At 46.9% G+C, this 24,468-nt stretch overlaps 1 protein-coding gene across 2 annotated transcripts in view; it reads left to right on the top strand.

Moving 5' to 3' along the window:
• The first annotated feature begins 1,228 nt into the window (after positions 1 to 1,228).
• Positions 1,229 to 24,468, top strand: part of jmy (junction mediating and regulatory protein, p53 cofactor) — a 27,182-nt gene continuing 3,942 nt past the window's right edge. The window contains exons 1-9 of one of the 2 annotated variants that reach the window (XM_030353489.1): positions 1,229 to 2,547; positions 6,929 to 7,102; positions 15,207 to 15,357; positions 19,840 to 20,009; positions 20,290 to 20,455; positions 21,726 to 21,916; positions 22,484 to 22,570; positions 23,020 to 23,106; positions 23,894 to 24,449. In XM_030353489.1, the coding sequence (XP_030209349.1) occupies positions 1,705 to 2,547; positions 6,929 to 7,102; positions 15,207 to 15,357; positions 19,840 to 20,009; positions 20,290 to 20,455; positions 21,726 to 21,916; positions 22,484 to 22,570; positions 23,020 to 23,106; positions 23,894 to 24,449 (2,425 nt within the window). In that variant the 5' untranslated portion in view covers positions 1,229 to 1,704. Of the gene's footprint in view, positions 2,548 to 6,928; positions 7,103 to 15,206; positions 15,358 to 19,839; positions 20,010 to 20,289; positions 20,483 to 21,725; positions 21,917 to 22,483; positions 22,571 to 23,019; positions 23,107 to 23,893; positions 24,450 to 24,468 lie in introns of both variants that reach the window. The other variant, XM_030353488.1, reaches the window with a different exon arrangement.

Here is a 24,468-nt window from a genome sequence, read left to right as displayed (position 1 = left end):
TCTAGGCTAACTGTTTTGGCTCGGTGTGATACCTGGGCAAGATGGGCCCCCGACCTGTTGGTCAACAGGAAATTAATTAAATCAGCTAAAAGTGGGGGTCAGAGACAGGGATGTGTTGTTAGACTGATAGACAACACAAGGGCCCTTTGATGTTATTACCAACCACTCCCTGCCAAACGTCTGGCAGGGAGTCGGAGGACAACAGGATGAAGACACAGACAAAAATAGTTTGATCATCTCAGTGTACCGGAGGTTTGAGAGGCAGGTCTCTGGCAGGGATGGTGATGTAAAAGTGGGGGACAGAGAAAGGGTTCCGACAGGGAGGGGCATGAGGACAGGGAACAGCACGAGGTGAAACAATATCTAACTGTCTAACAAATAATACAATCCTCAACAGCATGTTCTTTTGTATTTATTAGGGATATAAACTAGGACTAGTTGTTTTGCTGAGATAAGCTTTACATTCAATCTAATCAAATTGTTCATTTCTTTAGACAAAGTATAGCCCCTAGGCTATCCTTTTCTGGTACACATGTAACTAAAATACTGTTCATTCAATGTGTATGCTCCTGTAACAATACATATCATTATTACAGTATAATTAGGCATACACAGCTATTAATAATCATTAACTGTCGGCAGGGGGCGGTGTTGGGATTTAAACACGTTTCACATTTTTAAATTCACGTCAGCCATGCTCTCTCATGATGTAAGACAATATTTCGACAATAAATCTATTGTTTTTGTGTGTAACCACAACTAACCAGTTGATGCTATTGACTGTTATTTGTCGAACGTAAGATAATGATAACAAGGCTAAAATGATTGGATATGTAAATTTGGGAATACATCATACAAAAAAAACAACACAGTTCCAAACAGTACAGTAGGAAACACGTGCTGCAGTCCAACGCTGAAAACAACAAGCTCTGTGTGGAAAATTACGTCAAGACGTTACTGCGTCCCTACGTCAGAGCTTTGCCCCCACGTGCCGATGTTTACGTGGGAATAAACAAGGCGAGAATGTGTGATTATATAGAAAAACAACAACCAATAGGATGGAATATACAAATAGCAATAATCAACCAATAGGGTTAGGCTGTATATTGTTTTGTTGCTGTTTAAATATTTTTACAATGTTACAATGTATACTCTGGAAGCGAATGCTAACCCCGCCCCTGATGGGAGGGACCGCCCCTCAGGAACGCCTCTTTGCTGCTTGTAAACAGAAGCGCCCACGTGACGCATAGCCCGTCCGCAGCCCGTCTGACACACAAAGAGAAGCGCAGACTTTAGCGTTAGACGCGGCAGGTGAGCGGAGCAGGTGGCATGCTGAGCGACATAAGCCCCAGATATTCGACCACGTCGACTTTTTTCCCCTTCTCTGAAGCTCTGGAGAGGTGTCTGGCCTTTTAAACGCCATGTGCGTGTGACGGGAACGAGCAGTGGCCAAGACAGACGTCAGGATCGCTTTTTTTGGGGACATTTTCGACTTCGATGTGAACGTGTCAACAGAGTAGGGTGGCCTTTGTTTTGGAGCCACTTCAGCCGAGTGAATCGCTCGTTTCCAACTTGCTGGGGCTGATTTGTGTGTAGCTCGCATTAAGCTGACCAGAGCCTCTTTAAAACCGGTCGACGTCGAAGGGATTGTTTTTCCTTCGGGCTGATTTAACGCATCGACGTGTTTTTCAGACACCGAATGAGATGTCGTTCACGATGGAGGAGTCTCTAGAGTCGGGATGGGTGTCCGTCCGGCCGAACCTCTTCGAGGAGACCGAGCGCCATAAGTTGGTCTTCATCGTGGCGTGGAACGAGGTGGAGGGGAAGTTCGCCATCACCTGCCACGACAGGACCGTCCAGAGACGGACCACCGACAGGGACCCTACCTTCGACTACTACTCCACATCCCCTCTGCCCATGGCATCGAACGCCAGTCCCTCGAACAGGAACGATGGGTCAGAAGTTAGAGTCGGACCGAACTCCAGCACCAAGAGCAAAGATGGAGGGAGGAAATCGTTTCCTCCCGGTCCTCCGAGGCCCCCGGAGACTGCGCGTAAAGCCCTCGGGTCGTGGGACGTCTTGTCCCCAAAAGTGATGGACATCGAGGTCCTGGAACCAGAGGACTTCCCCCCCGGAGGACTTGCCTCCCCAGATCACTGCGACACGGAGGGGAAGGACAGCGGGGGCCGTGAGGAGTACAGCTGGGCCGGCCTGTACTCCTTCCAGGACATGCGGGTAGCACACCTCCAGCTCTGTGCGGTGAACTCAGACTTGGAGCCCTGTCTGCCCGCCTTCCCCGAGGAGCAGGCCGGCATGTGGACGGTGATCTTCGGGTCACCCGAGGTGTCGCAGCGAGAGACGGACGCGCTGTGCTACCAGGTGCAGGTATACCTGGGCCATGCCCTGGACACCTGCGGATGGCTCATTCTCTCGCAAGTGCTGTTCTCCGAAAGTGACGACACGGAGGAATACTATGAGAACCTGAGCGAGCTGAGACAGAAGGGCTACGAAGACGCGCTGGAGAGGGCCAAAACGCGTCTCCAAGAGGTATACAACTGATTATTTTGTAAGATATATCATCAGCCCAGCAGGTTATCAACGTCATATTGTGAATTTTTGACCATGACAATGGCAATGTTCTTTAAAGGTTCACGTGGCCACTGGCCCGGAGCTCTGCAGTTGAACAGGGTCTGAACTTATCAATGTTTTCAGACGTTGAGCACATCGTGTAGGGGGCATGCTGCCCGTCGACTTACTGGTAGGGCCAGAGTCCATGTCATGTCATGTCATGTCAGACAATCCGTTCTCGTGGTCTCCTCTTTCCCAAACCTTTGTCTTTGTTTCCCTAAGCCAAGAGCTGCCATCTGTTGCTGGAGGTTCACAGGCCTGTAATATGATATGTGAGCTGGCTGAGGACCGACTCAGTGGAGGTTCAGAACAATTGGAGGCGGGATTACACCAGTGGAACAAAAATGTCCAGAGAGTTGCTGAAGTAACTTTTCTGCTGTCAGAGTTACAATGACAACCACGTTGTGTTTAAACATAGATGGAAAGCACAGACAAATATCTACTTGGGATTTTTTTCTTTTTTTTTTACAATAGCAAACATGCCATGTCCATTGGGTTTTTGTCCCTTCAGAGTTGACCACTAAAAGGCTATGTTCGGTCAAGGGCACATTTTACATCAAGATATAAGTAAGCTTTGTAATATTTAAAGATCCGCTTATCCCGTTTGCATTAAAACAAAGTAGGGCCGTATTGCTCTCCTATCGAAGGTATGTGTGTTGCAAAGTCATAGTTTGGGGCATTTGTTATACCTCTGATTTGTTCTAAGCCAAAGTGAACAGACCTTGGTTCCAGTGCGTATCATGTAAAACTGAAGTACTCATTGTATCGAGAGCAACGGCCCCATACTGCTTCTGGAGTCTCAAGCGTTGGGACTGGGTCTTGTTGTTGTCCATAACAGGGTAAAAAGTGTGGTCGGTCTGAGCCTAGGCCCTGTACACAAGGTCGCTGCCCCGGCCAGACTCTCAGACTCTAGTGTTGTCTCTGTCGTCACCATGGCAACACATTAATTAGTTATGCACCTTAGTAACTGCTTACAATAGTCTCACATACTCTCCTACCATTCATACTCGTAACTCCTTTTATAGCTAAACTATTATCATATTTTTTATCACTTTTATCAGTTTAAAGTTTAAACCCTCTCCACAATGAAATGCATGAACAAAAGGTGATCAGCTGTTTATTCCCTAGACGGGTGATGTTGGCGTGATCTCATTATTCCTTCGAATGATGAAACGAATGGAGTCCACCGACAGCAGATCAGCTACTCCAGGATCCAAAATTACAGGAATTCATGCTAATCCTCTTGGATGTATAACGTGACTCACACCATCAGGGAATAATTACACACAGGGTCTTCTCATTAGGCCAGACAAAGACTACAATGCCCACTGTGGCGAGGTCCAGGCTATACCGGTAACTCGGGCTAATGGGGCCTTTGTGCTCTGCGGAGGGCACAATGTTAATGCTCAGGGGGCTTTCACGCTGCCCCGGCTAACGCCAACATCTGGCCAATAAGCCGTACCCGTGGTCGTCGTAGGATTATGCTTTTGGTTGGCAAACATGTTAAGTTGATGTGGGCCAACGCGGGCCGGTGTTCTACAGTTTGGTGGTGGTGTTTGCTGGGGCGGTGTGCAAACACCTTAAAACCCATTCCTGCTGTATCCACTGATGTCGGAGCTGGGATGATGTCATCGCTGTGTGAGAACGGCTTTCTGGTTGCCAGAAGGAAGTCTGTGGTGCTCACTGAGCAGCCCAAACGTCCGGCCAGTAAGATCTGTGTTTTGTTTTTTCCTACCAGTGTGACATTACCCCTGTTTGGGAAATGACACCCAAATGTAGTAATCATGAGGGCCAGAGGACCAATGATTATATTTAGTAGCTTTGTTCATAGTTAAGAAAACCGAAAGGGGTGGTGTTTACCAATGGACGTGGTCTATTGTTTTGATCTAGGCTACAACCGGTCACAAATATCCCCAAATAAAAATGCCACGAGTCTCATAAACCGTGCACATAAATAATCACAATGTTCGTAGCAAAATTCACCAGAATCTTCATCATAAACACATAATTGAACAGAGAAGTATCCTCTTCACTATCTTCCCCTGGTGACATCAGAATGGGTAGTGTCTGTCTACCCAGCTCTACGATGGACAGACTCACTCCAGCCTACCAGTCAGTCCAGTCCAACGTCTCCTACAAGTTGTTTTCATACATGTGGAGAAGGTGGAGACAGACATTTGGTCTGTTGTCTGTGTCAACCTCTTTTTAACCAGACTCCACATGGTCTAATGAGAGGTCTGTGGTGGGGATGCGGTGGGAGGGTACTCATTTACTGCCAACCCACTTGACACAACACAGGGCAGCATGTCAGTCCAATCAGGCTTGGAGAAGTCTAGGGAAAGACGGTTACTATGTAGTCCTTCAGCAGACACTTTTCTTGCAGTGCAGATAGGACATCAGTGTTTGATTCCAGCACCTTTGGGCTGGGATGATGGATTACCCCTTGTGTGATTGGCTCTCCATCCATATGTTTAATAATTTCGCTTGAGATATGTTTCCATGTTTTCCACAAGATGTCCATGTTTGTTCATTTAAATTCTCTAGAGCTTGGCAAAGGAACAATGTAATTTTGTTGTTTGGCCAAAAAGTTGATAGAGTTGTACCCTTTTATGAAAGCAGCTCAGTAATCCTTTGTTGTTGTTGTGATTCAGCTGCCCAGACATCTAAGAGGCAATCTTTATACTTTTAGTAGATTAGTGGACACAACACAATAGAACGTTCACACATAGAATGTACGCCTTTGTCATTTACATGATCATTTGCCAAACTTCCCCTGAGTGTTTGTTAAACAAAGTGTTAGGGCTCAGTTTGGGAATCCCTTCTCCATGCTTCATACTAGCGGTTTCCTTGCCAGCCCAATGAAATACTGACTATTTTTACACTTGATTATATAGCAAGGTTAGGAGGTCATCCGCTGGTGGAAAGTAGTGAGTCTATGGAGTCTATCGAGATGAACAAACCACTAATAATGTGGACGTACACGTAGACCACACAGGCTTAAGATAAGACTCTGTACATCAATGTATCTTTCTATGGTGCATGGTACTTTTCTAATGCATGTCACCCTCTACTCGTTCAGCAAGGCAGGAATCCTCTCTGACTGCCAGAGAGTAGCACCTCGTTTGAATAGGATATCCCATTAAGTCAAGTTAAATTTTATTCCAAGTTTATTTTTGTGTCGTTTTGCATAGCACATGCCCAGGCGTGTGTCTGAATATTTAGCTGAGGGCAAGGGAGCTGGGGGGTTGGCCAGTCAGCCAATGAGCAGCTGCACGGACCGAGAACTGAGAGCAAGGTTGGCCTGTGGTTACCATGGAGACCCGGGACCAAGGTAAACAGTAAGAGTAGTGTTTTAGGAGTGAATTACCCAGTGTGCACCCCGCTCCCCACAGCTCAGCGCTACGAAGAGCTAGCCCAGGGTCGATAGAAAGACTCTTTCTTCATATTTATAGCTGAGGAGGACGTTTCCAGCGCTTATGGACCAAGGATCGGGTTTCAGGGTCATGAGGCTCGACTGAAGGACACGTTTGGTCCCGTGTGAGCTCGGCCTACCGTCACTGAGTCCAAGCATCACTTTTGTCTTGTGTGAACAATGGCTGGTTTCATTACCCTGTAACAATGCAGGACCTGTATCGATGGCTGGACATTAGGCAGTAGTCTGGTGCAGTTGGGTCCCCATTGTTCATGATCAAAAGTGTGCCTTTTATGATGTCACTTGACTACAGAAAACTCCATTGACTTGCATTTTATACATTCGATAGCTGGGCTTGCATGTATTCACTAAACTTTGAAAGGAATCTTTGTTTAGCACCCTTTGCTATCATGAATAAGTAAACACAAGAATGGCTACACACCCACACCCATAGACGTGTAATATTCTGCATTATTCAGCAATAACAACCGTTAATCTTGTATGTACAACATAGATCTTATGATGCAGTTCCATCATGGCCTACCAGAACACTCTTGCAATGCAAATTTGAAGTTTTCCTAAATATTTATCAATATTTCACCAAAATAGTTGGTTACAAAATGACATTATTGCTCATAAGCAACAAGCGTTGATTTGAGCGCAGATGAACTTGGGCAGAAATGTTCACCTAATTGTGATCTTTGGTCTTGAAGTACATGAGATGGTCTGTTTGATGTTTTGAAATTGGAACCAAAGCAAGACGTACTATCTGGGCCCTCCCAATGTTTCAGGAAAATGTACTATTGTATCTGTGCCGTGCCTCAACAACAACCACAGCATCTGCAGCCCGTTCTCCAGTGAACCGTTGTTGATGTTGTGTCCTGCTAGCTGCTGGAGCGGCACCGGGCCATGGACAGCATGGTGGAGCTGCTGCAGGTGTACCCTGAGGAGGACCGGGCGTACGGGGAGCTGCTAGAGGACACCACCCAGCTCTACCAGTACCTGCTGCAGCCCTTCCGGGACATGAGGGAGCTGGCCATGTTGCGCCGGCAGCAGATCAAGGTACCGCACTCCGCACGCCACCGTGAGGCCTCCCGTTAGACCGTCCACAGAACGTCTAATCATATTTAGCTCATCAATGTATCGATTGAGTCATTAATTAAGTACAAATCACAACAAAAAATGCTGCTTTATGTTGCAGTTGTATTTAAAATATTTGGTCCATGGATCTATACATTTAATGAGACGAGTTTTTGGACGCACGCACGCACACACCCCATCTGCTTCAGGGATTGATCTCCACCGATTGTAGACCTTGCTTTATCGTGAGCTTACTGAGCCCATTCTTGGATCACTTCCTCTCCTGACTGTGGTTTAGGTTGCATTTAGCTCACTATTCATGTAGGCTGTCGGCTCTCAAGGCCAAGTATGGTATGCGGGGTTTGGCCTGCGCAGCGTACACACAACGCTAACTCATGGGCGAACCATTGGTCCTCTCTCCAGGCGGGCTGGAGGGAGGGAGCGCTGTGGTCGCTGTGGTGGCAGGGCTGCTCTGAGCGGCCTTGTGAGTTCATCCTGATCCTGCCAGTTCACGTTCTGGTTCTCTGCAGATCAGTCTGGCCTCCATCCCGATGAAAGCCTCTCTCAAACATTTACTAAAATGATCATCACCACCGCTAGGGGGAGGGAGCTTCAGCTCATGGCGGAAAGGGAGGCAATCAAAACAGAAGTCATTCACAGAAGGCTTTAGGATCTACCAAATAGGCGTGGGCGAGAGTGTCACTTGGGTATCTCATCTGACTGGCTGGTGTTCTTTAAATCAATTTGCAGGCCTCTCAAGGTCAGACTGCTATTGACCACGAAACGCACACTTGAGGATCTGGACGGGCTCACAAGGCTCTTTGGGGCTGCTCTCGGTGGCCTGAAGCAGGCCGAGCAGAGGATCAGCTAGAGAGGCTTTGCCCCCCGCTACCCCCTACCCTCACCCACTCTGAGCGGCTTAACAACCAGCAGAAGTATTATTACAACAACAACTGCTCAACAACTCTTGAGCCTCTGCGGCAGGCTCTGCTGCAGGCTCTACTACAGTCTCTAATGCCGGTTCTACTACCAGCTCTACTGCAGACTCTGCTTCAGGCTCTACTGTTAGCTCTACTGCAGGCCTTACTTCAGACTCTACTGTTAGCTCTACTGCAGGCCCTACTGCAGGCTCTACTGTTAGCTCTACTTCAGGCTCTACTGCAGACTTTACTGTTAGCTCTACTGCAGGCTCTGCTGCAGACTCTACTGCAGGCTCTACTGCAGGTTCTCCTCCAGACTCTACTGTAAGGTCTGCCTGAAGCCCTGCCCTCCATGTCGACCACTATCCTTTGGCTTTGTTTACGCCTGTGTTAAAAAACAAACAGAGATACTTTATCTATATTTGTTGAGTCATTATTTATTTCTACGTCGGTCATGGATTGACCAGAAGGGTTTTGTCAGCAGTCATCAGGGTTTACTTCTGAATGTTTGTGTTTCTCTCCAGCAGACTCCAGGGTTAGGGTTACTCATTGTAGATATTTATCTAAGATGCATAACACCACCTGCTGCTATTTAAATACCCTGTTGACCCTTTATCAGTTCTAACATTACCAGGAGGATGGTTTAGGAGCTGATCTGCATCTTGCTGAACAGGTCAGCCAAGATGTCCGCCAGGCATGAGAGGCCTTCTTTGTGATACAGCTATGACCTTTGTTTAACTCCTCTGAAAGAGGTTTAGATGTATTCATCAGAAGCATTATGAAGCTAGCATTTAATGAAGGACATCTGGTTATCCCATTTGAGCGTTATTATTTAGACTTAATGTTGTACAAAGAAATCCAGAGGACAGCAAAATGCCCAGATGACACCAATGTAGTCCTTGAGGGTCATTTCAGAGAATAGCTTCATGCTGATCTGAACCAAAGGATAATTTAAACTCAATCTGTCTATTCACCGGCGGGATTATTAGAGGAATATGCCACTTATTCGTATTGCGGTGGATGTAAATAGTTTTTAAAGTAGCATTGTGTCAAGATAACGCTGCTCTATTTTTATTGCTTTATTTATCTGATTTTGTTTTGGCCTGGCGGGACTGTGCAGTTATGGGGAAACACTGGTTTCCATACAGTGTTTGTGAAGGGCCGGCATCAAACCACAGTCTGGTCTGTTGGCACGGACATTTGTTTGGCCCCCTCTTTATTTGCAGACATCAAGTATGTTGAGCCTCTTGCTTATGCTAGGGCAGTGGGAGTTAAACTTGTCTGTTGTCTGAATGTCCTGCTCATAACTGAATCAAATCGTTCTACTAGTCCGTCACATGTCCGCCTTGTCAGCCTACGTGTCAACAAGGTCTCCGGAGGACGCAGGGAGGTTCCTCAGCACCTGATTAATATGATGTGATCGGCGGGTTAGGCTTAGCTCAGGAGGTAGAGCGGGTTGGCTGGTAACCGGAAGGATGCTAGTTGGATGCTAGTGTCGTTGTGTCCCTCAACCTGACTGCTCCTGACGGGGCCTAAAAAAAAAAAAAAAGTTTGGTTCCTGTTGGTTGTCAGTTGAGGTCATGGGTAGGTAGGGAATTTATTATTATTTTTTTTTTTTTAATTTCCAGCGGCAGCGAATGATAGGTAGGTTTGTTTTCATTAAAAAACGAGAAAATGCGCTCATCCTTGTACAGAATGAAGAGGTGCTGTACAAAAACATAATTATGGTTTGCATCAAAACTTTTTTTTTTTTTTTTAAGCTCATAAAATAATTTGGGTCGCACATAAATTGACAGGGTCGGTCGGAAACCGGAACTGAACAAATTTATTTTTTAGGCCCGAGCTAGCTAGCTTTCTCCCTGCATGGTTGACTCCAGCATCGGCGTGTGAATGTATGCATTACCCATTGTAAGTTGTTTTGATAAAAGTGTCAGCTAAATGTAAATGTAATGGGAAAATCAAGTGAAGTTCAGGGCGCAGTAGTCTGGCTCGGGCGGGACAGACTACTTCCTGGTAGTGAGGAGCTGTGGGGTCCGGCAGGGTTGGGTGTGGGCGTTTCACAGCGAGCCTCTTCCTAAACAGGTGGGACTTCATGGGGTTTTGGCAACACTAGAATTAGTGAAGAATATGATCCTCCTCATTCAACTGCCCAAAACTGTTCAAATGATGAATATTTAATGATGTTGTAAATAAAGGTCATAGGTTGGATACGTATGAAACCACGGTAAACAAGCCCTCACATTTTAAAATGTCAAACATGAAAGACCCCAGCTGCTACGATGATACTGGTTGGTTGGATGGTTGTGGAAGGCCTATTTTATTGTACTATTGGCTTCATTGTGCTTTGAATATGGGCTAGGCCACCTTGTGTACAAATATGTAAAGCAGATCTGGCCCTACTCTGGCAGCCCTCGGCCATTCATTCTTCCACACAGCGTGCCATCTGTCCCAGACCTGTTGTCGCACTAATGGACTCCACAGGCTCTGCTAAACATCTTGCATCTTTGATGAGCACCTCCTTATGCCTTCACCTAACGGAACCCTAGACCCAACGTTTAGAAGGTACACTTCGATGTTCAAAAGTAATTATTGTGAAACTCTTATCACATCAAAGCTTTTCACAGACACTGGATTATTGTTGTGGAGTTTAGGAAATATCATGTCGTTGTCGGTAAGTGTGTTTGCTCAATTGGACATGCATTCAAAGTTTGAAGTTTCCACAAAGAAAATATGTTGTTCTTACACCCAATTGCAGATGGCAGATAATTTCCTTGTAGTATTCTGCCTGCATGGAGTCTCATCCTCTTTTTCCAACCGGCAGCTGTCCTGCTACTGCAGGGGGAAAGGTTCTGCAAACAAAGCTGTATGCAAATGACGTCCTGATGCAGACACAGTTGGCAGTTGGCTTCTCCCAAAATGATGGCAGAGTGGATACAGAGTCATGGTAGAAAAGTGGATCTTGACTATAAAGTCCTGTGGTATAGAATCATATACTGAGGTATTTGCATACACTTTGCGTGTATGCAATAATGTGAGTGTTTGATGTGGTTAGAAACTCATAGTATGTCAAATCACTTGCCGTCAACCAGGTGTTGGTAGCCATGCTTGAATAACCACGTGACCAGCATAACATATGAACGGCCTCTTGTTGAATAGGCTTTAGGCCTATGTCACGCAAAAATTGATGACCGGAAGAATGTAGCTGAGTAGGGATACGGCTCTTCCGTTTAGCTTGTTTACAATGGCGAGGCTGATGGATACCGCTGGAGATTTTTCTACTTTCGGCTGTGAGCCGGAAGTAGAAGAAGACGATAATCATGTTCTTGTCAAATGCTACCCTCCTGTAGCATTCAGCGGCGGTGTCTGACCTCCGAAATCACCAAAAGCAAGAGCGCCATTGTGAATCTATTTTGTGTAATTATCATGTACATCACATAAAAAATGTAGAACGACGTAGCTTCATCTTGCTCTTCATACGCCATCTTTCTCGAATGCCGCCTGAGATTGTTGTTGCTGGTGAGGTAAAGAGGTAAACTGGTGGCTCTTTTACCACTAGTTAAAATGGGTACAGCGCCATCTATCGTACCGGGGTGACATGCTTCGGCCAATGAATCGATTTTCTTCCTGCCATGCATACTCTGAGTATTGCAGTTTTCCAATTGAGGAGCGTAGTCGAACTATGGCTGTAATCGGAATAAGCGTTTAATGTAAACGTACTGACTGTGTTGCTAGGTAGCTGGAGTATGTCGGATAGCACTAAGTGTAATACATGTCCGATAAAACATTTCCTTTTTAATTAATCGCATTTGTCAACTGCGGACGGAGGCTGCTGTTGTTGTTGTAGATAGAAACGACCGGAAGTTCTATATCCCTTCTACGCGTTCCTCCGCGTTCTGGAAGCAGGAGGTGTGACAGGGCTATTCGACATGTGCTAAGAGTTTGTGCGTCATTGAGTCTGTGAATATTATTCAATATTATCAGAGTTCGATTTTTGAACAACATCAAAAAGAATAACTAGAAATAACGATCGGATTATCTGATCTTGAACAATGGACATGACCAGGTAATTGGCTGATGAGCGACTGAAAGGTGTTCAGGGCTTGAATAAATCCATAGAGGAGGATTCATTCACTACCAGGTAGTGAATGGTGAAGAACCGATGACGGGGCAGTCCTGTGTGCGCGAGAGGACTGGTTCTCCGGTTACCGGAGGGCCGTAAAGCGCCATGCATAATAGATGGAGCTCCGGGGACATCTGTGAGGCGCTGGTCTGGTCGCCGTGGGCACAGGTTGATCTAGATGACGTAATTTCATTATCTATAGAGACAGAATGCAGAGTTCCTATTTGGATGCTGTGTTCTGACGCCTGCCGTCGCTGTCTTCCCGCCAGATGATGCAGGTCATATACCAAAGCATAGTGTGTATGAGGTTTCTATCATGTGACTGTCATTATGACCGATGACTGTCGTTTCTCCATCTTGGATCTGAGGGTTTGGCAGTAGCTCAGGAGGTAGAGCGGGTTGACTGGTAACCGGAAGGTTGCTAGTTAGATCCCTGGCTCCTCCTGGCTGAGTATCGAGGTGTCCCTGAGTAAGAAGCCTCACCCTGACTACTCCTGACGATTTGGCTGTCGCCCTGCGTGGTTCTCTCCGCCATCGGCGTGTGAATGTATGAATGAACGATTGGATAAAAGGGTGAAAATCCCCTAAAATGTCAAAACCGATATGTAAACAAAACTTTTAATGTCCTGCCTCCTGCTCGCGGAGTTCCAGTCCTTTACAGCCAATCTTGGGATGTGCCTGGCGAATTCTAGTGGGAAAACGTCTTAAAGTCTCTCACCCTCAACTGAAGACACACACAGGCTAGTGACAGGGCCAGGGGTCGACGTCCTGAAGCACCTCGTTTCCTGGCCCAGGGGATGGGTGTCATCCCTCCCTTTGAGTGAGCCTGTCTGTTTGGGACTCCTCTCCATTTGGGTCTCTCTGTGGTTTGTCCCCAGCAGCTGTAGAGCTGAGGTGTCGACGGACAGCCAGCCTGCTCTTTGTTCCTAATTATAGAGCTGGGGAGAGGAAGTATACCCCAGAAGAGACCTTCTGCACACTAGTCTGACTTAGTATTTTTGCCTCTGGGAGTCAATTTAACACATTTTATTTGTGTAATCTGTTACCATAAATGATTGCAAAACTATCGCCATTATGAGGGAATTATAGTTTGCATACCGACGGCGGTGTGACCGAGCCGGGGATGGAACGAGGAGGAGCCGGGGATCGAACGAGCAACCTTCCGGTTACCAGTCAACCCGCTCTACCTCCTGGGCCACATGACGCCCGTACTCCAGTCACTATAGGTTGCTAATGGGAAAACGTATCTAGTGCAGGTTTAAATGAAAAACATAGACCCAAACATATTGGGACCATTTTTTATCTTACTATTTATCTTACGAGTTCAGCCCAACCAACGGCCTCTCACTCAAGCACGCGGGCACACACACTCTCACGCACTCAGGCATTCACACACTCTCACACACTCACACCTGAAGCCATTGCCTATTTTGATGCATTGAACTTTTGGAGGCCACTCTGCTATTCATGTGGCCGTCGGTCATAAGAGGGCGTCACACCACACTATACAGCACTAGATGTCTGTCTCCAGAATTAAAGGACTTTCTCCCTGGTTCCGTTCCATGTCTACTCCCTGGAAGAAGACCAGAAAAAAAAGGGCTTTTAATTTCCTCCTGTTCAGTTCTGGCAGTGTGGTGCTCCTCGTGTTACCTCAGTCCTTCACCCCTAGGTGTTACCACTTCCTCGTGGCCTTGCTCTGGCCGTTTGCTTTCATTCCTGCTCTCCTCCCCCACCCTCTCCCTTTCCTCCTTCCTGTTACTCCCTCTCCTCCTCCCATTTTCCTCTTAGACACACACACACACACACACACACACACACACACACACACACACACACACACACACACACACACACACACACACACACACACACACACGTAAATCAACCAGTAAGCCGAGGTTTGGAGTGCGATTTTCATCCAGTGTTATCTTAGATGTGGGACATGTATCCGGGAGGCTTGTGTTCACAGGCTGCCGCCTCATAGCAGGATGAACGGGGGCTGCCCCCGGAGTACATTTTGTTCCAGCTGCCCCCTTCTCTCTCTCTTGAATGCACCAGAACAGCCCTTCCACGTGGCAGCAGTGTTCTGCTCTCACAGGCTCCCTCCCAGAGCATGAGGAGAGAAGCACACCCTGTGGTCAGGACAAAAGGGAAAGGGATTCCTGTAGGAATCGACATTCTCAGCTTATATGATTCTGAATCGATTCACAACTTTTATTATAATTGAGATGTTTCCTTCCCCCTTTGTCTTTGATTGCCGTGTTTACATTATGGCCAGCACTACTTGACTTTTTCAAGTAATAAAACAACATCCTCTTGTACACGCTTTACTATGCTTTAATGCCACAATGCCACACTACATTCCTCAGCCCACAGTTTACCCGAGGAGATTCTGAGTCTATATGACAAGTTATGAATCAAGAATTGGCTTTGATTCGAATCGTGACCCCAAGAGTCCTAATCTTATCTTGAGGTACCGACGGACTCCAACCTCCACCTTTGGTGGAGGTTCACTGCATACACACTGGGCTATCGATGCTTGACTTCAGGAAGGCCTTTTGGCAAGGAAAGAGGCACTTTGTCTGCTTCCATTCAGACTGTAGGCTTTTATGCTTTCTTCTTTCTTTGGAGGAAAGCCTCTTCTAAAGGAATAAATGTAAGATATGAGCATAAAATTAAGCATAATTGGGAATCTGTTTACATTTTACAAATGAAGTAGAGAATAAAACCCTACTCAACAGGGGCAAAGGTAATTAATGTCTCAAAATGTGAACACTAACTTCAAAGCCATTTAGTGTAATTCAGATTTAGTTTTACCCCTGTATTCGTCTTTCGGTATCATGTAATTTGTCTTTGTTTACTTTGTGAAGCAATCTGTAAATCAAATATGTACCATAATACGTCCTCAAAATATGTAATATATACGTATATAAAGTTTGTTTATGTATGTGTGCGTGTGCGTGTGTGTGAGTCTGAGTATAGACCTCCATGGGCACTGAATGGAAACTGAGTCTAACGGGTGTGTGTGTGTGTGTGTGCCCTGCAGATCACCCTGGAGACGGAGCGCCTGGGGCCACGCCGCGTGGAGGCACTGACCCGGGAGGATGAGGAGTGGCAGAGGAAGGCCCACGCCGCGGTCCTCTCCATCCAGAGCCTCACCGCCCGCTTCTTCCAGACCACCGCCCGCGCACAGAAAGGTGAGCAGCGCTGTGTATTCGCTGGTGCGGGAAAGAGGAATACATGTGCTTGATTTGACCTTAAAGGGGTAATATCATGCTTTTTTGGACTTTTCCCTTTACCTTAGACTGCTATATGACGTATGTATACATGTATTACGTCCACTAAGCTAGAGAAATCTAAGTGCGAGCCAGGGGGAGTATTCATGCCCACCGAGAACGCCACTCAATAAGTGCGTGAATCACCTCGTTGCATTAGGAGACGCACATGCAAGGCGTTCGACCACTCAAAACAGAGTTGGCGTGCTCACCATATGGGATATGGGATGGGCGGGGATGGTTGTGTGTGCTTGGGGAACTCTGTTTTATCTTGATGTCATCATCTGGCGTCTTATGATCCTTTGGAGAAGACGTATTCTGCTGTGATGGTTGATTCAGGATTAAGGGCTGTTCCTGTTGGCATGTTAGCTCGTTCACCATGCTCTTGCCATGCTAACATGCTAACGGCCCAGGGAGAAATCTCGTGTACTTTCTTCAGAAAAAGCCCCCTGGCCTCTAGTTTACACACTGGAACCAAAGCATTGAGATCCTCACTACAGTATTCTCCTGTCTAACCATAATCTACAGAGCGGGACATGCCAAACTGACCTATTTAAGCCCTCGCATCAAGCCATTGGAGTCCTTAAACCACGGCAACTAGGGGTGGCCACCCTCATTCAAATGATGATAAATAAATGAATACACTTGATTATTCGTGATGACATGCGAATGTAGCTGTAGCAGGTATTTTATAAAAATACCCATTTTTAATTTTTGTCAACATACGCCTAAGAAGTAAGGCACATGTTTATCAAATATGTAAAAAGCAGAAATAATAATAAGAAAAACAATTGCAATCGGTGTACATTAAATACATGTCTGTGCCTCTCCGCATCACGCGGGGGTATCAACCATAGGACTGCCCGCACACGCACAAGACGTGGCAACCTAAAGAAGCCAAGTGTGGAATATTTACTTAGGGACAGTCAGGGATAATACATGTCAGTGGAGGCTTCTCCATTGAGGAGAGGGAGGAATATCCTCCCTAACATTGTTGAGAATAAAAAATGTAGATTGCCCAGACTATTGTAATGAATTAATGCCCTTAAATATAACTACTTTATTGCCTTTGAATATATAATGTTCGTTTCCCTGGGTAAAGGGACATTGGCACCCCCTATCGCCTATTGACAATTACTTCAGGGAGGAACGTCCTCCCTCCGCCGCCGTTCACTCCCATTCATTTCCCCGAAAGTACTGGCGGCCGGTGGATAACATGGGTTTCAATGGGAGAGAGGAGGAAAATCCTCCTCTGAGTGGGTGGGACCTTAAGGGGTCTGATTCGCGCAAAAATCTATCCGTCTGCGCTATGAACCAATAAGCAGGATCCCTGGACGTTGAGCGGCGTTGCCAGATTGGTCCGATTTCCCACCCAATTGGGCTACTTCTAACCATGTTAGGCTGGGACAATTATCTTTGGGCGGGAAATCTGCCCAATCTGGCAACGCTATCGATAACAAACCCGGTCTGCATTGCCGCGGTGCTCAGTCGAGACGCAGAGCAGGTGAAACCTGCGATAGCGAGATCCTAAATGAACAATGGAAACATTGGAAACGGAGGACATTGTTAACGTCTTATTACAAAAATCATTCCATTCATTCAGTTACAGTGCTAAGTTAGCGACCAAAGAAAGAGGTAGACTACTTCCCAAAATCAAAGTCACCAGAAGTAATGGCAACGTCAGTGTTGTGAGTGCTACATGGTTTGCTAGGTACGCATGGCTTACTGGTAGCATTACAAGCAATCGACTTTATTGCTGGCCTTGTTTGCTTATGAATAATAGTGTTACGTATTTTAGGAACACAAGCTGTATTTCCCTCACTTAACCAATAGGGGGTAGGACCAAATATATAAGCCGTAAATACTACACATAGCCACAAGGGAAAGCAGGACATTACTGAAGGCTGCAATAGATACTTTAGCCACAGAGGGCAGCTTCACAGACCAGGCGAGGAAAACCGAGGATTACGTCACACCGGTTCCTCTCCAAGTCTTCCGGTCCTCGCTGAGTCCATAAAGAAGCCCACCTGGCCATGAAAACATTAGAACTCTCCCGGCAGCGATTAGACATACGTGGGTTTGTGGCTAGGATCAGCTAGGAGAACACTCTCGCACGTGCTTAGAACACATCTTCAATCTCTCTTTACTTCAGAGCATCAGTTTACCATACCGAAAATACTTTATACAAATAAAGTCTCTTTAAAGCTATTCCTTTGGATTCGACCCCTCTTTCCATGAAGAACATTGCAATAGCAAATCTCCAACGTGGGCTGTTCATGGTTTCACTGATGTTGTCTTCGCAACGCAAACAGCAAGGAGGATTGACCTGATCTATAAATGAAGTCCCTCAATCTGAATAGTTAGACTTACAGCCCATGTAAATAGTTTTGAAATAATGTTCTTGTTGTTCTTTTACTAGTTTGTTACTCTGACCGCTCTGTTTGATATCGTGGAAAGGGTGTTAGTGAATGATTCAGAGCATGATGCATTTTAAATGGCATCACTTTGGTTCTTGAGTCTTTTCTTAAAACAATTGTAACTGAAAATTAACATAGCTAAATAACTTCAGTCAGTGAGGGCAAAAATAGGCCCAATGATAGGCCCAGATTTTTTTATTTACTTTTACAAATCAATAGTAGGCCTGATTTGACTAATATGCTTTGCATCCTTTCCTTCTCAAATTACGGTGTGGCCACTGGTGGCTTTGTATACATTTTATTCACATAACTCCCTCCCTGCTATTTTGTAGTTCACCAAAACACCCTGAAACAACTTGAGTCTCACATTCTTATGCCACCATACACCAACAGTGCAAGCAGGCCAATGGCAACCAAGCGCGCAGTCCTTCCTCCCTCACTTTAAAAACCACCAGCCGCCACTGATACATGTATACAATGATATGATACATGATATGGTACCTGATGAAAAAAAAATCTGACGAAGGCTTACTATACAAGCAGCGTCCTTCTAGGCCTGCACGATAAATCGTTATAAAATCACGATCTCTATTTGCCCCTGTGTTGATTGAAGTTTTAAATTACTTCGATTATTATTATTATTATTTTATTTATTTTTTGAAGCCTTCATTTACAGGTGTGTGGAGTTGGTTCAGTAGTTATAAAAGGCCAGCAATTAAAGACAATGTGCTGCTAAATGTCTAAAATGAATCAATCTGTTTTTAAATTGCACTTTAATCAGTTATAAAGGACCATATGAAACGCAACGTGTGCAACAGAAACTTCATTTCGTGAGAAAAAAATCGGGGCAGAGAATCATGATATCAATTCTAAGCTAAAAAATCGTGATTCATATATTTTTCCCCGAATCGTGCAGGCCTACCTCCGTCCCAGTGGAGAGTCTTTTCCACATTTCATTTTCTGTTGCAAATTGCTTGGAATTACTATTAATTTACAATGAAATAGGCTATTACAATTTTTCATTTTATGGCTTTTTAAAACCCATGGAGCATTCCTGGGCCAACTCCGAGTGTGTAGCTCTGGGGAAGGAAGAACTCCCTGTCCGTCTCTTTATTTGATCAGAACAAGAGGGGGTCAAGCGTTTGGGACGGTGGCCCTCGATGTAGGAACGCTTTCCTCCAGGAACTCCAGCGGTGGACATCTTTTTTGGCTAAACATGTTTAGGATAAGATTGAATGGAGTATTATTATTGGAAGATACACAGTATCTCTCAGTGAGGCAGTGAATGTTCAGGCTCTCATAGTCCCATTGTCGGCAGAGACATCAAAGCAATTTAAGAAAAACAGCCCAAAAAGGGTTCTCACTGTCTAAACTATCGAGGTGTGATGGGAGGAAGCACAAGAAGAGGCTCTCACCGTCTACAGCCTGGTTAATGGCCAAACACATGTTGGCCACAGTGGTGTTACAGATGCAAACCAACACCTATCAAATGGAGTTCCCGAGATGGAGGGAGAATAGAAACAAAACAAATTAAATTAACGACTACTGAAGGTAGAGGTTGTATCGGTTGTGATAGTATTTTCATTGTCAGGATAAGTTTTTCCACAGCATGAAAATAATGTGCATGCCTGTACCTCTAGTGTTTTGTTTTGTTTTATTGTTACCTGTCAGAATCAGAATTGGAGTTATTAGAGTTAAGTACACAAGAGTAAAATTCTGAGGCTTGGTTCCTCAACAGCCATATAGCAGCAACAATAAAAGATAAGTAAAAATAAAAACAAGGAACAATAGTAGCAGCATCAATAGATCCAAATAATGGATAATAATAATAATACAAATTTAAATGAAGTAATTTTAAGCAAAGAAACTAAAACAGTGGTATGAGGTGTAGTAGAGTCTAAAGTGTAAGTGTAAAGTGTTCAAGTGGCAGTGAAGGTCTGTAAAGGCCTAACTGCGTGTGACTGAGGTGTCCCCCTTGTGGTTCCAGCCATGTACGAGCGGATGCGCGCCGACCAGAAGAAGTTTGGTAAGTCGGCCTGGGCCGCCGCTGCCGGCCGCTTGGAGCAGCTCCAGTATTCTGTCTCCAAGGAAACGCTTCAGCTGATGAGGGCCAAGGAGATCTGCCTGGAGCAGAGGAAGCATGGCCTGAAGGAGGAGGTATTACATCCCGTAATTCACGCTGATACTCATTCTCGCTTACTAACACCACAGGTGTCAGTCCACTCACTCACTCACTCGCTCACTCACTCTCTCTCTCCCACTCACTCACTCACTCACTCACTCACTCACTCACTCACTCACTCACTCACTCACTCACTCACTCTCACACTCTCACACTCTCACACACACACACACACCAAAAGTGTACAGTCTGTGCACAGGGCGTCTCCAGTCTGTCTGGGGTCTCTGTCCGTCTGACGCGGTGTGCTGTCTCCAGATGCAGAGCCTGCAGGCCGGGGCGGACGCCATGCTGCGCCTGGACCAGCTGGAGGCGCTCTACTACCAGCTGCAGCTGCAGCTGTACGACATCCAGGCGGAGGTGCTGCGCTGCGAGGAGCTGCTGCTCACCGCCCAGCTGGGCAGCCTCCGCAGGGAGATGACAGGTGGGCCTCTTGGGGGCGCACGCCATGGTACTACTGCTGGGAGCACACACAAACACACGCACACACACGCAGGCAGGCAGACACACACATGCAGACACACACACACACATGCAGGCAAGCAGACACACACACGCGGGCAGACACGCATGCATGCACAAACACACACAGACATACACGCAGTCACACACATGCATGCACAAACACACACAGACACACACATGCATAAACACACACACACACACACATGCACGCACGCATGCACATACACACACAGGGGCACACACTCATATGGGAACACACACATATGGGCACACACACAAATAATCACACACACAAAGGCATAAAAACATATGGGCACCCGCACGCACGCAAAAAATACACACACACACATACACATACCCGCATACATATACACACTCACACACATGTCGTTACACCCCTACTACACACACACCACTGCGTTGAGGATGTGATGTGCTACAAATCAAAGATGTACCACAACGGTCTCAGGGAACCATCGATCACATGTTTCCTGGACAACGCACAAAACATATTCTCAAAGCGCTGCAGAATATTTAATTAATTTCGGCAGATTCAATCGATTCCGTACCCAATAATATTCTAGATGACAGTGTGGTGGCAACATGGCCCACGTCAATCGTTGCTGTATAAACTGAGTAGATAAGGAGTCATTCAAACTTATAACAATTATGGTCATATATTTAATTAATAAAGGCACAATAACATACAACAATCATACATCAAACATACATATTCTGAGCCTCAGATGGGAGTTCGCCCTGTGTCTCTCCAAGAGCTCCGCAATGAGAAGTTCAATGCATGGGCAAAAGCAAAGACTTCTTATGCAGTGTATGTCAGCTGCTGAGAACAGCTGTACCCCCCAATAGAACTATAGCAATTGGTTAACCAGATGGTAAACTATCGATGAACCTCCTCAGGATGTCATAAAGGGGGTCATAGCTGCGCCTGATCAGTTGGAGCCCTTGCTCCTCGACCTTCCCAACGGGGTCAGGAAACAGGCACTTACCAACATACCCAACAAAATGGCATTTAAGAGAAACAGAATGTGAAAAAATAATTTTCCCAGCAACTCCTAGCTAAACATTGTTGGTAACTGTGCTATAAGTGGAACAAAGCACTCCGCTCTATCTCGGAATGGGAGCATTCAGTAGTGGCGTTGGAGAGCCACTTCTGTGCACTCTGGACCCTAACGTGTCTTTCTTGTGTCGCCGTGTCTCCCGGCCGGCAGAGCGCCAGGACGAGGTGGTGTACTACGACGCCTACGAGAGCCCCGACGCCATGCTGGGGGGGGAGGAGGGCGGGGTCCCCCCCAGCCCCCTGACGGAGGAGCAGCTGGCGGTCCTGCAGAACAAGACCCGGCAGCTGGAGGCACGCAGGGGACGCATCACCTCCAAGAGAGCCTACCTCAAGAACAAGAAGGTAGGCGCGCCGCGGTTCTGCTGGGCACTGGGACGTCAAGCAGCGGTTCTGCTGGGCGGTAGGATTCCTCAAAGTGCCTTTTCATTTACAACGACTCCTAAAGGTGCTGGCGGTAAAATGTTTTGAGCCAACATTAAATGTTTGTGGTGAATCTTAACAGTGGAAGGTGAAGCTTTCACCCATGGTGCGTTGGTGACTATACACCAGCCTCTTGTCTAGTGGATGTGTAGTGGTCTCATTCAGTGTGCAAGGGTGCCTGTATATCATCTGTAGAGTGGTTGTGTAATTGTCTCGTCTGGGGCGGCTGTGGCTCATGAGGTAGAGCGTGATGGCTGGTAACCGGAAGGCTGCTAGTTCGATCCCCGGCTCCTCCTAGCCTAGAGTGTCGAGGTGTGCCTGAGCAAGACGCCTCACCCTTACTGCTCCTGATGAGCTGGCTGTCGCCCTGCGTGGTTGACTCCGCCGTCGGTGTGTGAATGTGTGAATGATTGGTTGTCAGTCGCTTTGGATCAAAGCGTCAGCAAAAATCCCCTAAATGTAAATGTCCCCTTCGTGGTTTTATTTCAGGAGATCTGTATCGTTAACCACAACCAGAAGATGGACCAGCGCAAGGGCTGCCAGGCAGACAGTGATTCCATCCAGGCACTGCACCAGGTACACTGTAATCAGTATACTCACTATCATCTCTATCCTCGCATGCTTTACCATCACAATGTATTCCCTTATCCAACCCATCCATAATGTTGAGATTTCATTTACATTTACAGTCAGGGCATTTAGCAGACGCTTTTATCCAAAGGGACAGCGATCAGTATATTTGTCAAGAAGGAGAAATAACAATATATCGCTGTCGGTACAGTAAGGATGTTCATAGAATCTCCCAGCACTAACAATTGCTAGGTTAACCCATTCCCGTATTACATCAAAGATAGCTAGGATAAGATGCTACGCAACTAAGTACTTTATTTTTTCTTACATGAACCACAGATCATTCATAACATGTCTGCTTCATGATTTAGGCTTTATGCTATGGGCTTTATTTCTGATGCATATGATCCTGGGGTAAACCTCCTTCACAACTAGTCTTCCTCATCATCTCCCAGAAAGCAGAGGATGAAGAGGAGAGGAGGAGTGCCAGAGTGGGCCAGGAGAGACAGACGACCCTACTGGGACTACGCAGCCACAGCCAGGTCTGGTGCCTACTGCCCCTCACCCCCCTTCTCCTGCTGCCTCTCCTCCCCCACCCCCTACTCACACAGTTAACACTGAGACCTGGTCCCGCAGTCCTGCTGTGTTATAGCAGAACCTCTGACCCAGCAGTCCTATTGTTTTACAGCAGAACTTCCTGGGGGCTGAAGCGCTGCTGATTTGTGCCAGCAGATGAAGACGCAATGTTTATTTGAAACCTCTCCGGACAGCTTTCACCTGTTAACGTGCTACACGATTTGTTTAAACAAATATGAAGCAAATAAAATAATGCTCTGGGTTCACCTTTGGTGACATCACTGGCAGAGGATCATTTTGATAAATAGGAGCACAGGGGGGAAAAATCGCAAACCTGCGTACTTCGATGTCTGAGCCAGCTGTGTTTGTGGTTTGCTGACCTCATCCTTATAGAGTCACAGGTTCTGTGGGCTTCTAAACCAAGAAACCATTCCAGGCTCTCCTTTTGCAAGAGGGGCCGTGGCGGCGAGTTGTGTGTCCTTTTGGACACTCCTAGTGTAACGCTGTGGTTTGTGTGGATGGTGACGCTCTGTCTGATCAGCGGATGATTTAAAGTCTGCGTCCGAGCGAGGGTTAGGCTTCCCGGACACCTACAGGTCCAGCATAACGCTACGGTGTGTGGTGCATTTTAAACAACATACACAATGACGTTCGTCCCGTTTGACTTGAAACGTGAGAAACAACCACGGGATCACCTGAGCGACCAATGGTTTCACTGATCTCACCGGTTTGTTCTTCTCTGGTCCCGTGCAGCGCTTCCCGGGCCATGTGACCCTGAAGTCCAGCCGGCTGCGCCTGGGCCTGCCCCACCCCCGGAGGAGACCGGGGGCCCCCTCTGCCGGGGCGGGGGAGACGGCCAGCACCCAGGTAGCCAGCGTCCAGACGGACCTGGGTCTGGACCTGGGTCTGGACCTGGGTCTGGACCTGAGTCCCGCAGTGCCCCATCACGCCTGCGGCCACCCGAGCGCGTCTTTACCTCCGGGGCGGTCTGCGCCCAGGAGCCCCTCCTCCCTCCCCCCGTTCTCCTCCATGCCTCCGCCCTGCTCCGCCTCCACGCCGGCCCTCTCCTCGGCCGCCGCTCCACCCCCACCGCCTCCTCCTCCACCCCCGCCGCCCCCTCCCTCTCTGGAGGACCTGCAGGGTGAGGTGGGGCCGGAGGAGTCCAGGGGCCCCCAGCTCGGGGCCGGGTGCGAGTCCCTCCCCCTGGCCCTGTCGCCCTTCTCCCCGCGCTTCTTCGACAGCAGCCAGCTGCTCAATGCCCGGAAGAAGCTGAGGAAGACGGCGTCGCTGGACTCCACCTGGAGGAGAGGTACGTGCATCAGATGGTT

This window comes from Gadus morhua, chromosome 4 (assembly GCF_902167405.1).
Source record: "Gadus morhua chromosome 4, gadMor3.0, whole genome shotgun sequence".
NCBI classification, from domain to species: domain Eukaryota; kingdom Metazoa; phylum Chordata; class Actinopteri; order Gadiformes; family Gadidae; genus Gadus; species Gadus morhua.
This window is presented reverse-complemented; position numbering and strand designations above follow the sequence as displayed.